This window comes from Myxocyprinus asiaticus, chromosome 14, assembly GCF_019703515.2.
Source record: "Myxocyprinus asiaticus isolate MX2 ecotype Aquarium Trade chromosome 14, UBuf_Myxa_2, whole genome shotgun sequence".
Classification (NCBI taxonomy): Eukaryota; Metazoa; Chordata; class Actinopteri; order Cypriniformes; family Catostomidae; genus Myxocyprinus; species Myxocyprinus asiaticus.
In genome coordinates this window covers 46,320,831-46,336,378 of record NC_059357.1, presented here as the reverse complement: position 1 = coordinate 46,336,378, position 15,548 = coordinate 46,320,831, and the positions used below count along the sequence as shown (strand labels likewise).

General features: G+C 37.8%; 1 protein-coding gene across 2 annotated transcripts in view; it reads right to left on the bottom strand.

The window, feature by feature from the left end:
- The window catches only part of LOC127452150 (protein HID1-like), a 45,544-nt gene that overhangs the window by 1,354 nt on the left and 28,642 nt on the right, over positions 1-15,548 (bottom strand). The window contains exons 12-18 of one of the 2 annotated variants that reach the window (XM_051717411.1): positions 13,685-13,763; positions 13,230-13,394; positions 12,478-12,705; positions 10,137-10,282; positions 9,947-10,036; positions 7,051-7,142; positions 6,811-6,969 (exon numbers count right to left, since the gene is read on the bottom strand). In XM_051717411.1, the coding sequence (XP_051573371.1) occupies positions 6,811-6,969; positions 7,051-7,142; positions 9,947-10,036; positions 10,137-10,282; positions 12,478-12,705; positions 13,230-13,394; positions 13,685-13,763 (959 nt within the window). Of the gene's footprint in view, positions 1-6,810; positions 6,970-7,050; positions 7,143-9,946; positions 10,037-10,136; positions 10,283-12,477; positions 12,706-13,229; positions 13,395-13,684; positions 13,764-15,548 lie in introns of those variants that run through there. The other variant, XM_051717412.1, reaches the window with a different exon arrangement.

The following is a 15,548-nucleotide window of genomic DNA, read 5'->3' as shown; positions in this document are numbered from 1 at the left end:
CTATCTATCTATCTATATATATCTATATATATATATATATATATATTATTGAAGCAAAAAAGTTATCCAACACCTATATCACCCATGTGAAAAACATAATAGTTGGTTATGCCAACTTTAGCAGCAACAACTGCAACCAAACTTTTCCAATAACTGGAGATCAGTCTTTCACAACGCTGTGGTGGAATTTTGGCCCACTCTTCTTTGCAGAACTGCTTTAGTTCAGACACAATGGAGGGTTAGAGCATAAACTGCCCGTTTAAGGTCCTGCCACAGCATCTCAATAAGGTTCAAGTCAGGACTTTGACTAGGCCACTCCAAAACTTTAATTTTGCTTCTTTTGAGCCATTCAGAGGTGGACTTACTCCTTTGCTTTGGATCATTGTCTTGCTGCATAATCCAGTTGTGCTTGAGCTTCAACTCACGGACTGATCAGGATGTTCTCCTTTAGGATTTTGTGGTAGAGAGCAGAATTCATGTTTCCCTCAATTATTGCAAGTCACTCTGGCCCTGAAGCAGCAAAGCTTCCCTACACCATCACACTACCACCACCATGCTTGACCATAGGTATGATGTTCTCTTTGTGGAATTCGGTGTTTGATTTACACAAGATTTAACGGGACCACTGTCTTCCAAACAGTTCCACTTTTGACTCATCAGTCCACAGAACATTTTCCCAAAAGGTTTAATGATCATCAAAGTGTGTTTTGGCAAAATTCAGACAAGCCTTTATGTTCTTCTGGGTTAGCAGTGGTTTTCGCCTCACCACTCTTCCATAGTTGGCATTTTTGGCCAATGTCTTTCTGATAGTGGAGTTATGAACAGTGACCTTTATTGATGCAAGAGAGGCCTGCCGTTCCTTGGATGTTGTCCTTGGCTTTTTTGTGATTTCCTGGATGAGTCGTCGCTGTGCTCTTGGAGGAATTTTGGAAGGTCGGCCACTTCTGAGAAGGTTCACTACTGTGCCAAGTTTTCTCCATTTAGAGATAATGGCTCTCACTGTGGTTCTTTGGAGTCCCAGAGCCTTTGAAATAACTGTGTGACCCTTCCCAGACTGATGTATTTCAATCACCTTTTTCCTCAACATTTCTGGAATTTCTTTCAACCTTGGCATAGTGTGTTACTGGCTTTTAGCCAACTTCATGCTGCTGAAAAGGTTCTATTTAGGTGTTGATTTGACTGATCAGGGCTGGCAGTAATCAGGCCTGGGTGTGTCTAGTCCAGCTGAACCCCATTATGAATGCAGTTTCATTGATTTGGGGATTTAGTAACTGGGGGGGGTGGCAAATACTTTTTCACACAGGCATAGTTGGTATTGGATAACTTTTTGATTCAATAAATAACATTATCAGTTAAAAACTGTATTTTGTTTTTACTCAGACTGCCTTCGTTTTATGTTAGATTTTGTTTGAATTTTTGAAACAATTTAGTATGAGATATACACAAAAACAGAAGAAATCAGGATGGGGCAAATACTTTTCCACAGCACTGCTAAATACAATGGTTAATCTAATGAAACCTATTGAGAACATGTCCACATACCCCAAAATCAACAAAGACCATTAAGATTTTTTGCATTGTGACATTATTTTCAAGTACATTTCCCCCTTAAATTCTAATTGATGTAAAACAAAAAACAACAACAAAAACAAATGACATCTTATTTAAATTATAAAGTAATTTACCGCCTTTAGTTTATGTTGATTTAAAAAAATAAAAAATAATAATTTTTACTGTACTAGAGTAATGAGATTCTTGTGAGGTTGAGAATAATGTCATAATAATGTCATCATTGAGAATAATGTCACTATGCCAAATATATTAAAATAGGCTTCATTTTCTTCATGCAAAATATGTCTTTTTTTCCCCTTTTAATTTAAGGTGAAATATGAGATATTTTTGAGAGATTTACCCAAAACTTGCTATGATAAAAAATTACTTTATGCGAAGAAGCAGGCTTGTCAAGTACAAATTTATGACACACCATTCATTTTATAATATTTTTTCCATTGGATTTGACTGGATCAAGAAAAGTGGGCACATTATTTAATCATGTTTGAGAGAGGCTATGCTATATTGGGACTATTTATAGATGCCGTCACCAGTATTACCAGTATTGCCATGGCAATACTACTTTTCTCCATTGGTACAGCTTCATTAACCTGCATTTTTAGCTCTGACAAAGTGCCAACCACATCTCTCTCTGTCTCTCTCAATCGTGCAGCATTCCACAACTCATTGGATGCTTGTCGAGCTTAGTGTGAGCAAACATTGAGCAAAGGAAGTTGTACATATGATGAACTTAAGGATTAAACCTATATAAACCTGTTAATTCGACATGAAATGGCAGTTTACCATGCTTATGCAAGTGACATGTACAACATATACAGTGCAAGCAGGCGACATTGGAGCAATCTAGTTTTGTCTCGTCACATCGTGCAGCTTCCTTACAAAACAGCACCTTTGACAAGTAAGGCAGAAATATCATTTCCATCATCTGATGTAGGCTATACAGGTCAGGTTTATCTGTGTACCCACAGATGAAATCCTGCAGGCACCCCTGATAACATGTATATGCAAAGTAAGACATTTAAGTAACAGACAGTAAATTCATAAAAACATACTTATATATAAGTATGCACTGATAATTGAAATGTCAGTTTTTGCAATGATGCCACATTATTATTACTGACCATGGTGTTACAAAGAGAAGACTTAGAATAAGATTTGTGTTACCAGAAGAGTCACGTGACGCAATGCGAGGTTCGGACATGGGAACAGCGATCTCTGCGCATTTTGCAAGTTTTGATACTTTTAATGATATAAACCGGTGAGATCTGATACACCTTGACCCATAACTGTTCTAGGAAGACAATATGTCAAAGAATTCTAAATCCTCAGGCTCTGGAGACATTAAAAGACACTTACGTGTGCAAGCTAACTCCCCCCCAGTGGCCTCGGACCAGGGAGTCAATTTGCCCAGAGAGGTGAAAGAGATTTGGCAAGAATTGCTGAACGTATCGTCAATGCTGATGAAGGTTGCTGCTGACTATTAGATTAGATGACTAAACAGATAGATTACCTGGAGTCATCGAAGAGGAATTTAGCTGCTAATCTGCTAGCGACCAAAGTGGATTTGGAGTGTGTCTGGGAAAAGTCAGAGGATATGGAAAATCATAGTCGGCGGAACAATGTCCGAATTGTTGGAATTCCTGAGGGAGTAGAGGGTCAGAATATGGTGTAATTCCTAGGTGGGCTCTTTCCTAATCTGCTTGACATAACAGGCCATATGCTGGAAATGGAGCGAGTTCACAGGGTCCTGACTCGGCGATCCGCTGAGGGAGACAGGCCCGATCAATTCTGGCCAAATTTCTGAGATCATCCAATAAAGATCTCGTGTTACACGAGGCGAGGAGTAAAGGAAGGCTTTCTTGGAAGAACCACAGCATTTTCTTGTTCCCAGACTTTGCAAATTTGACAAGAGAGAAATGTGATCGATTCAAGGAATGCAAGAAACTTTTACATCAACGAAAGGTCACTTTTGTACTAATGTTCCCGGCCAAATTGAGAACAGATGCTAAGGATGGCCGTAAAGTATTTACATGTCCCCAACAAGCATTTTCCTTCATAAAGTCAATGGACTGAGCCAAGTTGCAGCCAAGTGAGCCTGACTCACTGAACATTCACTTGACCGTCCGAGGAAACGGAGCGCCTTTTTGTTTCTTTTTGTGCTGGTTCCGCCTAGCGGCTGGAGTTTGTTTTGTGTAGCAGCACTCCTTCGGGACAGTTTTGTGTATGAATCTGCACGTTCTTTGTGCTTATGCCTCCTATTGGTTGGAGTTTGTTTTGTGGAGTATTTCTTGCAGGACACTGGAGTGATTTGGTCATTTGTTGCATTTTGTAGCAGTTGAATGGGCCAGCTCACTGAACCTTCGTTTGACTGCCTGAGGAAACTGAACGGCCTTTTTTGTGTGTGTGTGTGTGTGCGTGTGTGTGCTGGGTCCGCTAGAGGCTGAAGTTTGTTTTGTGGAGGTACATACCTTCGGGACAGTTATGTGGATGAATCTACATGTTCTTTATGTTTATCCTGCCTATTGGCTGGAGTTTGTTTTATAGAATATCTTCTGTTGTGTATTCTTACAAAATTTGTATAGAAACACTGGACTTGAGCAATCCGACGGTAAAGTTGTCGCGGGGGCTCTCGTAGGCGTACATAGACTGTTGGTGCTGTCGTGCGCGGGGTTAATGCGCATGTTTTTTTTTTCTGTTTGTTTGGTTCGGGGGAAAGTTTTGGGTTTGACTGATGCAATAACGTTGGAATGTGGTCTTTATAATTTTATTTTTGACACGCAATCTATTTTTTCTAATTTGTCAAAATGTCAAATGTTAATATGAGTGGATTGTCTCTCTCCACGTGGAATGTGAATGGGTTGGGGCACCCCATGAAAAGAAGGAAAGTTATTTATTTTCTTAAACGTAAGAAATATGATATAGTGTTTCTTCAAGAAACGCATCTTTCCCCGCAGAAAGCTGAAACATTTGGGAAGATATGGGGCGGACATGTTTTCTTTAATGCCGGCTCAAGTAAGAGCAGGGGAGTCATTACATTGATAAGTAAACATCTACAATTCAAATGTCTCAAACAGATTAAAGACACATTAGGAAGAGTCATTACTGTTTTAGCAGAAATTCAGGGGCAAAGTCTTACTTTGGTTAATATTTACGCACCTAATGCTGATGATCAGGGCTTTTATAGATCTTGAAGAGATGTTGCAAGTTCTGGCACCCCTCATGATATAATAATGGGAGGAGACTTTAATCTTTTGATGGACTCAGTCCTTGATCATAGTGAGGCAAAAGTGTGTAAGCCCCCTAGAGCAACACTGACGCGTCAGAGGATGTGTAAAAATCTTGATCTTACAGCTATTTGGAGACTTTTGAACCCATCTGGTAGGGACTATAATTTTTTTTCATCAGTCCATAAGATTTATTCTAGAATAGATTTTTTTTTTTCTAAGTCCCTCATCTCATCTGTTGTTGATTGCACAATTTGAAACATTTTAGTCTCAGATCATGCCCTGGTGAGTTTAGAGGTGTTGCCACATATGGTGAAATGGAAATCATATAGTTGGCGCTTTAATGTATCCCTTTTGCAAAATCCTAAATTCCAACAAATGCTAAAGGCTGAAATCAATGTTTATATGGACACCAACTGGTCCTCAGTATCCTCTGTGGGCGTGACTTGGGAGGCACTTAAGGCGGTTCTTAGGGGCCGGATCATACAGTATGCCTCATTCATCAAAATCCAAAGCACGAGAACTCGTGGAGTTGGAAGGGAATATTAAAAGTGCAGAGCTGAAGTGCCGAATGTTGTCTGATGGCCTCAGAAAACTGACCCAATTGAAATACAGATATAATACTATTTTGTCGCGGAAGGTGAAGTTTTGGCTATCCAGGGCATACTTTGAGTCGAGGGACAGAGCAGGGAAGATTTTGGCTAGATATATAAAGCAGAGAAAGTCTTTTTCTACCATTCCCTCAGTGAAATCTGTTGGTGGGGAAATATTTACCACAGCCATTGATATTTATAAATGCTTTTAAAGAATTCTATTTTGATCTCTATAGTTCCACATCTTCGTCTACTGATGAAGATATTAGAAACTTTGTGGAACCATTAGAACTCCTTAAACTGACGAATAAGATAACCTTGGAGGAGCTTGGTGAGGCAATTAAGGCCTTGCCTACAGGCAAGGCTCTGGGGCCAGACAGCTTTGCCACTGAATTTTTTAGGTTTAAGCGTAAACTTTCTCACAGTGGAAAAGGTCAGCTGTCTCAAACTCAGCCTTTGATCTGTGTGTGTGTGTGTGTCTGTGTGTGTATTTGTTGGTGTGCGTGCATGTGTGAGCATGCTTGGTGTGTGCTAAGTATTATTGTCTTACCCTTTCATTTCGATGTGTGTGTGTTCTCCATTGTGAATGTTTTATGGTCTCACCCCTTCATTTCTGTGTGTGTTCTGCATTGTGGCTGATATTATTTGACAAATTCTATAAAAAATGCTCTCTGTTATAGTCTCACCTATTCATTCCTGTGTGTGACTGTATATATGTGAGCATGTGCGTTCAGCATTTTGGATGTGTTATAGTATCACCCCTTCATTTATGTGAGTGTTCTGCATTGTGGCTGATTTATTGATTTTATTTGACAAATAAAAAAACAAATGCTCAGTTTTATCGTCTTATTTATGGTCCAATTTGAGTTTTGTTTCGTCACACCACCACACCACCAGAATCCAGCCCAATTTTGTGTGTGTGTGTGTGTGTGTGTGTGTATAGATGTTACCAAACCTCATGCCACTGAGATGAAGGAAACCATGTTTTTTAAAGAAGCAAAGTTCAAAAGTCACTATATTAGGGTTAAACTATCTGTATAGATTTTTGCAGATATACAATAGTTCCAAAAAGCAACAACTGTCACAGATTAATCGGTAAACTGATATATCGGTCTACTTCTATTTTATAAAAAAGTTAAAATACAAAATACAAACATTAAGAACACAAATATTCATAAAAACATTATTTTAAGTAAGTAGCATCCTTCCACATGTCCCAGACAGGTAAACTAAAACTATTTTATAATATTGGTTAACATTATGTTTCCTTGCCCATGTAGCCTTGTTTACATCAGGAGAATAAGGGTGTTATTACAGTTTTATTACAGAATAACATACACTGATGAATTTTGCACAAAGAAGTTGTCTTTAAGTCAGAAAGCACCCACCAAGAAAATAAATGTCAATGTGAAAGCACATACCGCAGGTAGATGACTCCCCACATGTATGTACGGAACCACATGGCAGTTCCTGCATTGGCTTGATACTTCCTGATGAGAATAGGGTGTGGTACAGGCAGCAGACCCACTAGAGTGCCATGCTGAAGAAACTTCAGGATCTCTGATTCATCTGTCAGACCCCTGAGATCAGAACATTGAGTCATATTTCACTGTGGTAAACCAAACAACACGCAGCCATAATCACACAAGCTCTGCTCTTACTTGTCAATGCAGATCTTCTCCACCTGTGGCACCAGCACCTGCAGCAAACGCATGATGGTCTGCAGAGGGAGTTTGCTCTTCCAGGACAGGACCTGTGACAGAGTCAAGACACTAATGATGAGAGCTTGAAGGCCTATTTCATACATCACATGTCTGCAGAAGGTCCACATAAGGAACAGGGTGGCACTGGTCCACTCAAATTGACAGGTGGCCCACCAATCAAAGCAGAATATACTAATGGTTTGGAAATAATGAGAAAACAAATAAGCTGCATTTTGTCGCACCTTAAGTAATCATAGTTGAAACACATGAATTCTATCATATTTTTGTGTGTAAGTATGTGACAAGTTCTTTAACTCTCTGCAAGGAGGAAGAGGGAGATGGTGAGATCCAACTCAAAAGGGTATTTATTTTTTAACACAAATTTGCTTTTCAGCATGTCATGGTGTACACAGAGCACTCTGCTTCATGTGTTTCTCCCTCTCTCCACTGGCATCTGGCTCGCTCTTAAAACCATCTCCAACTCTCACTGCAATAACAAATAGCTGTTACAGACAATCATTGACAGGTGATGATCCTCACCGTTCTCATCTCCCGATCTTGCTCTCCATTTACAAGCCGGCGCTCCACCACGCCCCCACTACCACAACGTAGTTTTAGAATTGTTTTTTTATTTCAGATAGGAAAAAGTTGATATGGTTATAGTGAACTGAAAAAAGTTCCACATCTTGCGGTGAAATTACTGAGTGGCTCATATTTTGTGGTCCACGATCACAATTCCTAAAGTGGTAATGTCATTGAGCAAATGGCAAGCTGAACTGAATTTTAATCATGTGCAGGATATTAATTATTGATATCTAAAATAAAAAAATATACTTGTTAAAAAGATAATTCTTGATATCAGCAATGGAATCACTACTAGTGAAAATGATCATTGTTGATATCAGGAATGGACATTTGCACTAGTAAAAACGTATTTAAATTGCTTATTATTTATATATAAAAATTACATCATTATAACTGATTTCTATAACTGCATTTTCACCAGTAGAATTTACTCCTGTCCAAAACGCAATCTTTTTACAGACTTCTATAATTTCTCACTAGTTTAAATTCCAGATACAAATACTATATCAGCTATGTACTTCATTCTAGTAAATTGTAAAAATGATATCAATAACTACATTTTTACTAGTGCAAATGTCCATTCCTGAAATCAACAATTGAATTACTAGTAAAAATGCTCATTTTTGACATCTGTTATTTGGTTTTCACTACTGCCAATGCTAATTTTAGATCTCTGTAATGTGATTGGAACTAGTAAAAATATCGCAAGCTGAAATTACTTTTGATCTTTCGCAGGATATCAACAATTACATTTTCACTAGCTATGTAATTACTATAAGTGAAAGCGTCAATTTTTTATACCATTAATTACATTTGCTCTAGTAAAATTATGGCTGCATTTTCACTAGTAGAATTTCACATTGATCTGTCATTTACTCCTGTTTAAAATGCAATTACTGATTCTTAATTAATTACAAGTTATAATAACTTAATTCTAAAATCATTTCTTACTACTTGAAAATCTAATTTCACATATCAGCAATGCACTTCCTACCAGTAAAAATTATAATATTTAATATTAATAATTTTGTGGTTATTAGTGCAAATGTCCATTCTTCATATCAACAAATGAACTGCAACTAATGTAAATGCTATGCTCTGATATTTGTAAATGTATTTCAACATGTTAGATTGTGTATTTCAGATATCTTGAATTGGATATCAGATATCACCAAATTGTAGAGTAATTAAAGATATTTAAAAAGACGTTTTTTCCTAGTTACAATCACATTACAGACATCTAAAAATTAGCATTGCCACTAGTAAAAAACTGTTTACTGTTATCAAATGTTTTTTTTTTACAAGTTAAATGGACATTTGCACTAGTAACAGTGTAATTATTGATATAAAAAATAAAAATTTGACTAGTAAGTAGAACATTGCTGATATGTAAAATTGGAATTTCAACTTATGGTATCTGTAACTGCATTTTAAATAGGAGTGAATGAGAGATCATTGTGAAATTCTACTAGTGAAAATGCAGTTATAGATATCAAGAATTACAGTTTTCACTAGTTGAAATTCCATTTTCGATATCAAGAATGTGTATTTCTGCAAGTGATGTCATCATTTTTTTCATATCAACAATTCATCACCTGCACATGATTTCAAGTCAATTTGGGTTTCCATAAAGCCAGGTATATTTGTGCCCATTCCCCTGATTTCGCGTTGAATATAAACTCCTTTAAAGGCATTCTCACCAGCATATCCAATGTGTTCAAGTGTTGTGCGCAAGACTGTTTACGTTTTGATGTGAAAAGCAGAGAATAAACCAGTGATTTCAAGTCTCATGTAAATGCGGATTTCTTACATTGTCCGATTATTTGGTAGTTATCAGCGTATTGGTGTGCATGAAAACACATTCACTGATGTCAAACAACATTGTTTCTTTTGCAAAACAGCAGTTCAGATATTCAGAATGGAGAATGAGATTTGAGATCTGCTAAGTAAAGGAATTTTATCAGTTAATGATGACTTAAATTTGGGTCTGTTGCTCACACAAAGCTTTCGTATTACATATTAGAATATAGCACATGAGTCATATATCTATATCTATGCTTTTTTGTTGTTGTCCTTTTTGGATCTTGACAGCCATGGTCACTATAAACTGTCGTTGTATGGGCGTTAGCTAAATAATGTAAATAATGACAGAATTTTAATTTGTGTGTGAACTATCGCTTTATTCCAGGGTTAAAAAAGTGTTAAAAAAGTGTGAGGCACACTTCTAGGAGATCACAATGAGTGAAGGTGATGATGAAAGTCTGCTTACCCAGTCTGGTTTGGGATTCCAGTGGCTGACAGATGATGATGTGCTGGACAGACGTCTCCTCGCCATCTCTGCTTCTGTGTAAAACACATCCTGAAAAGATATATCACCACTGATATCTCATTCATTTAAAAACAAATAAATAAATAATCATAAATATGACATGTACAGTGAGTGTGTGTGCTCCTCTGACCTCACTGTCTCGTCCTGAGATGGACTCAGTGTCACTGGCTCCGGCGGTCCCACTGTGTTCAGGGGTTTGTGGTGATTCTGTCTGAGGCAAAGCTATCATGGTACCGTCCTCTGAAACCTGTGACTTCTCCGTCAGTTTGTCGATGCCTAAAGAGAGTATTGAACACAAAATTAGCATTTTACAGTTTCCAGTATTCTCCCTATAAATAAACAGGAAATATGCTAGCGCTTACAACCACTGATCCACTTTAAGATTTTCTTTTTCCTTTATTTTTCTTCTCAACTTCTGCTGACATTAATCACCAAGAGAACTAAACGTCCCAAAAAGGTCAATGCTATTACCCAAAGATTCCTGTGCAAATCATAGATATGATTTTTGGCACAAATCCCATGTTGCTTTTGTAGTGAAACTATTATACACTGATGAGCCAAAACATTATGACCACTCGCAGGTGAAGTGAATAACGTTGATCTGGGTAGATTAGATGGTAAGCAAACAATCAGTTCTCGTAGTCAACGTGTTGAATGCAGGGGAAACGGACAGGAGTAAAGACCTGAGAGACTGTGACAAGAGCCAAATTGTTATGGTCAGATGACTGGGTCAGAGCATCTCTGAAATGGCAAGGCTTGTGGGGTGCTCCCGCTCAGCAGTGGTGAGTACCTACTGACAGCGGTCCGAGGAGGGACAAACCACAAACCGGGACAGGGTGTTGGGCGCCCAAGGCTCATCTATGCACGAGGGCAACGAAGGCTATCCCATCTGGTCCAAACTGACAGAAGGTCTACTGTGGCACAAGTCACAGAAAATTTTTATGATGGTTACGGGAGGAATGTGTCACAACACACAGTGCAACCCTGGGTCCGGCCTTTCATGTGGTATCAATTTGACACATGCCACCTACCTAAACATCGTTGCAGACCAGGTACACCCCTTCATGGCATGGTATTCCCTGATGGCAGTGGCCTCTTTCGGCAGGATAATGCGCATTGTCACTCTGCACACATTGTTCAGGAATGGTTTGAGGAACAGGAACAGGAACAGGAAGAGTTGAAAGGTGTTGCCCTGGCCTGCAAATTCCCCAGATCTCAATCCGATTGAGCATCTGTGGGATGTGCTGGCCCAACAAGTCTGATCCATGGCAGCTCCACCTCACAACTTACAGGACTTGAAGGATCTGCTGCTAATGTCTTGGTGCCAGATAACACAGGACACCTTCATGGGTCTTGTAGAGTCCATGCCTTGGTGGGTCGACGCTGTTTTGGCGGCACGTGGAGGACCAACAGCATATTAGGCAGGTGGTTATAATGTTTTGGCTCATCAATGTATATGTTAGATAAACTACACTGCCTGACCAAAAAACATTTGCCATTTGGATTTAAATAAGCAGAAACTTAAGAGCCTATGATTGGATTGTCATTGCAGTGATTAATATGTTTCAGCTGGCAACAATTCTTTTAACCCTAACTGATGAAGTGTGTAGCTTCTCATTTCTTAAACAACCATGTCAGAAGACGTATCTCATGGTCGTAGAAAAGATGTTACTGTGTTTCAGAAGTGGTAAATTATTGGCCAGTATCAAGCAAAGAAAACAACTAAGGAGATTGCTGAAATCACTGGAATGGGTTAAGAATTGTACAACGCATTATTAAAACCTGGAAGGATAGTGGTGAACAGTCAGCTTCACGGAAGAAATGTGGTCGGAAACAAATCTTGAATGATCGTGATCGGAGATCACTAAAATGCTTGGTGAAGTCACATCGTAAAAAATCGACAGTAGAACTCACGACTATGTTTAACAGTGAAAGTAAGAGCATTTCCACATGCACAATGCGACGAGAACTTTGGGACTAATCAGAAAAAACTACAATTTGCTGAAAATTCATTTTTTACCTCATTTATTAATTAATCTTTGTTTATAAATAAACAATTTTTCATTTTTAGTTCATGTTAGTTCATAATACATTAACTAAAGTTAATGTATACACATTTTAAAGTAAATAAAATTATTAGTATGTGTACAAATTAACATTTATCAGGATTAATAAATGCTTAGTTCATTGTTAGTTCATGTTAACTAATGTGCTAACTAGTGTTAATGAATAAAACCTTATTGTTGCAGAGTTACCACTATTTTTAATTAACCCTTTTCCCTCTATTACAAAGGATTCAACAGTTAATAATGTCATTACACTTTCTACATTTTTACACATTGTTGTGTTTTCATCAAGCTAATAATTATGTTCTTTAATTTATATATATATATATACATACATACATACATACATACATACATACATACATATACACACACACACAGTAGTACAGTAATGAGTAGAGCTACCTGGCATGGCCACCAGACTGGTCTTTAGTGTGCCCGGCTCAGCGGGCACGGCCGGGCGAGAGCCCTCCATAGACACGGTCTCCTGTGAGCTGGTCCGAGAGATGGCATCAGGTGACTTCCTTTTCCTCTGCAGTGCCTTCTGGATGGAGGCGGGGTCAGAGGGCAGATTGGCCAGCTGATGGAAAACATTGCGCTTCCGAATGATGGCGTACACCAAATTACAGTTACCTGATTGAAACATTAGCAGAGGAAAGTGAATGTGAATTAAATATTGATCTGTTTCTCACCCACACTTAACATCGCTTCTGACGATATAGATTTAACCACTGGAGTCTTATGGATTACTTTCATGCTGCCTTTATGTCCTTTTGGAGCATCAAAGATTTGGTACCCATTCATTTGCATTGTATGGACCTACAGAGCTATTGTATGGACCTACAGAGCCAGATATTTTTCTAAAAATCTTCATTTGTATTCAGTAGAAGAAAGAAAGTCTGGGATGGCATGAGGGTGAGTAACTGATGAGAGAATTTTCATTTTTGGGTGAACATTAGTTAAGCATTAGGTTTCATGAACTAATAATGAACAATACTTTTTTGGCAGCATTTATTTATCTTTCTTAATGTAAAATTTAAAAACATACAATTGTTAGTTCATGTTAGTTCATAAAGCATACACAGTCTTCAAGAATGTTTTTCAAGATTTTAGAATAAGTTTTGCATAGAAACACAACAGTGTGTAACCGGTGTTACCATCAAACTGGTACTGAATGATGTTGTTGAAGGCCTCCAGAAGGAAGAAGACCAGATGATGGTTCTGAGGAGCGGAGAACAGGAACCAGTTGGTGGAGAACGCCTCCAGGAGATGAAGGAGCTTGTTAGCCGCCACCATGGAAAGACTCTTCAGATAGGGAGACACTAAACAAAAACAAGGCGTTATGGGTGGATTGTGCAAGGTAACATCATGTTTGACTGTCACGCAGAAACATTCTGGACAATGAAACGTTTGTAGCACTAATCTCATGATTAAATTTAAAACACAGTGTGTGCAATGTTTTTAGATCTCAGGAAACAAACTAGATTTCTAAGAAAATTAAATCACCCCACACTCGGACAACTCTATAAATTGGTCTGGCTCAACAGCATACTATGAAACCTGAATCTAAGTAAAGCCCTGTGCAAACTGTCCAGTCACTGTTAATACTCACCATTCACCACAATAGTGAGCAGGCAGTCATAAAGCGGCTGTAACCGCTGATGGCCACTGGTTATTATCTTGTGGAAAACCTACAGAAATTATGGCAATACCAGAAAATACTCTGTTAATAATGTTATAAAAGGAATTTCAGCAGTTAAAGGTGCACTCAGTAACTTTTGTCTTTGTGTCATCTTAAATTTACACTGACACCTAGCGGCTTGGATGCAGCATCATTTAAAATCAATAGTTTTCAGTTTCAGATGTCATTGTAGAAATGTAGTATTCACAGTCAGTCATGATTACTTTAATCAATGAGTGAAAGTGTCAAATAACAGGACGGTTACTGAGATTAAGTGAGTAGTATTCGGCTGGTCATGTGATTCTAACATGGCAGCCCCCATGTGCGGACCCTCTCCATGTAGAATAAAACAGCTTTTATAAGGTTACTGATGTGACTTGAGTCCTCATCTCATGTGAGTGGTCATTGTTTTAAACATATAGTTCAAAATTATATTTAATTTAAATAGGAGTAAAACTTTTTTAATGAAGAAAAAATGACTGAGTGCACCTTTAAAAAAGATTTAAAAATATGCTACAGAGATAGAGGAGCTGGGTTATTCCATGTCAACTCAACCAAGTTTCATTTTTGATTTTGTTCATACTTTTTCAAAAGTAACATAAACATAAATGATGATGAAAGCAAAAATATTAAATGCCATGAATCTTTATTAAGTAATCCATAATTTACAGAGGTGGGTCAAAACAAAACTTTTTGCATGATTTTGAAGCAAAAGAACAGGTAAAAAATAAGCACCCACTTTACAGTATATTAGGTGTCTTTTACTTCTATGTCCAATGTACTTATTTGTAAATACGTGTTGTTGCATTGTACTTACATTTAAAGTAACTGCATTTAATTACATCAGTAGTTATACTGGCAACTTTAACACTAACCCTAAAGGCCTGTTCACACCAAATCTGTGACGATTTTGCTAAACGAACCTCTGACGGAAGGTCTATTCACACCGAGTCCGTAAAAACATGAATGAAAAACGATTTCACTCCTGTACAGTAGGTGGTGCTGTTGCAGTGCTTTTGTCACACCAGTCTCCTCTCCGCACCTTCAGCTGTTGGAGATTAATACAATGAATGCTGTTAAAGCATTTATTTACCTAATTCGGCATAACTGTGGAAGGAAAGGAAAGACTGTTCTGAGACAGAATCTAAAAGGATTTCAATTTTTGGACCATTGGCATATAATGCAACAAGGGGTGCTGAAGTCAACTGATTTTAGTAATAGATCTACCTATCTCTGTGTTAAATAAAATGATGATGCTGCCACCTTCCTAGGGTTACTTTTTGACCCAGCAAATATTGATCCATTGCATTTAATTTTTCATCATCATTTATGAATTTCTTTCACAATTATGAAAATTATCAAAAACAAAAATTTGTGCCAGGGTCCTCTGGTTGACTTGACACAGCTTGGACCACAGCTTGGAGGTGTGTTTCGTTTTCTAACCCCATGCAAAAAAAAACAAAAAAACAAAAAAAATCCTGAGGAACATCTCGCAGGGTCATATTTGAGCCCGAGAATCAAGAGAGAAAATTGTAAATAATATTTTGTATAAATAACATCATTTTTATATATATTTTTAGGACTATTAAAATTACAGCAATAAGAGGAGGTTTTTTTTTTTTGCAGTACAGTAATGAGAAATGGAGGGAAATGTTCTTTTATTCGAAAACATTTTTCGATTTTCCAAAAAAAGGCTTTATATTGTTTATGGAAGATATAACTTCTTTCTTCTGGGGTGAAATATGACCTGGAAATGTTCTTGAGAGGTTTGTAAGACGAACCATTTTAAATCAGG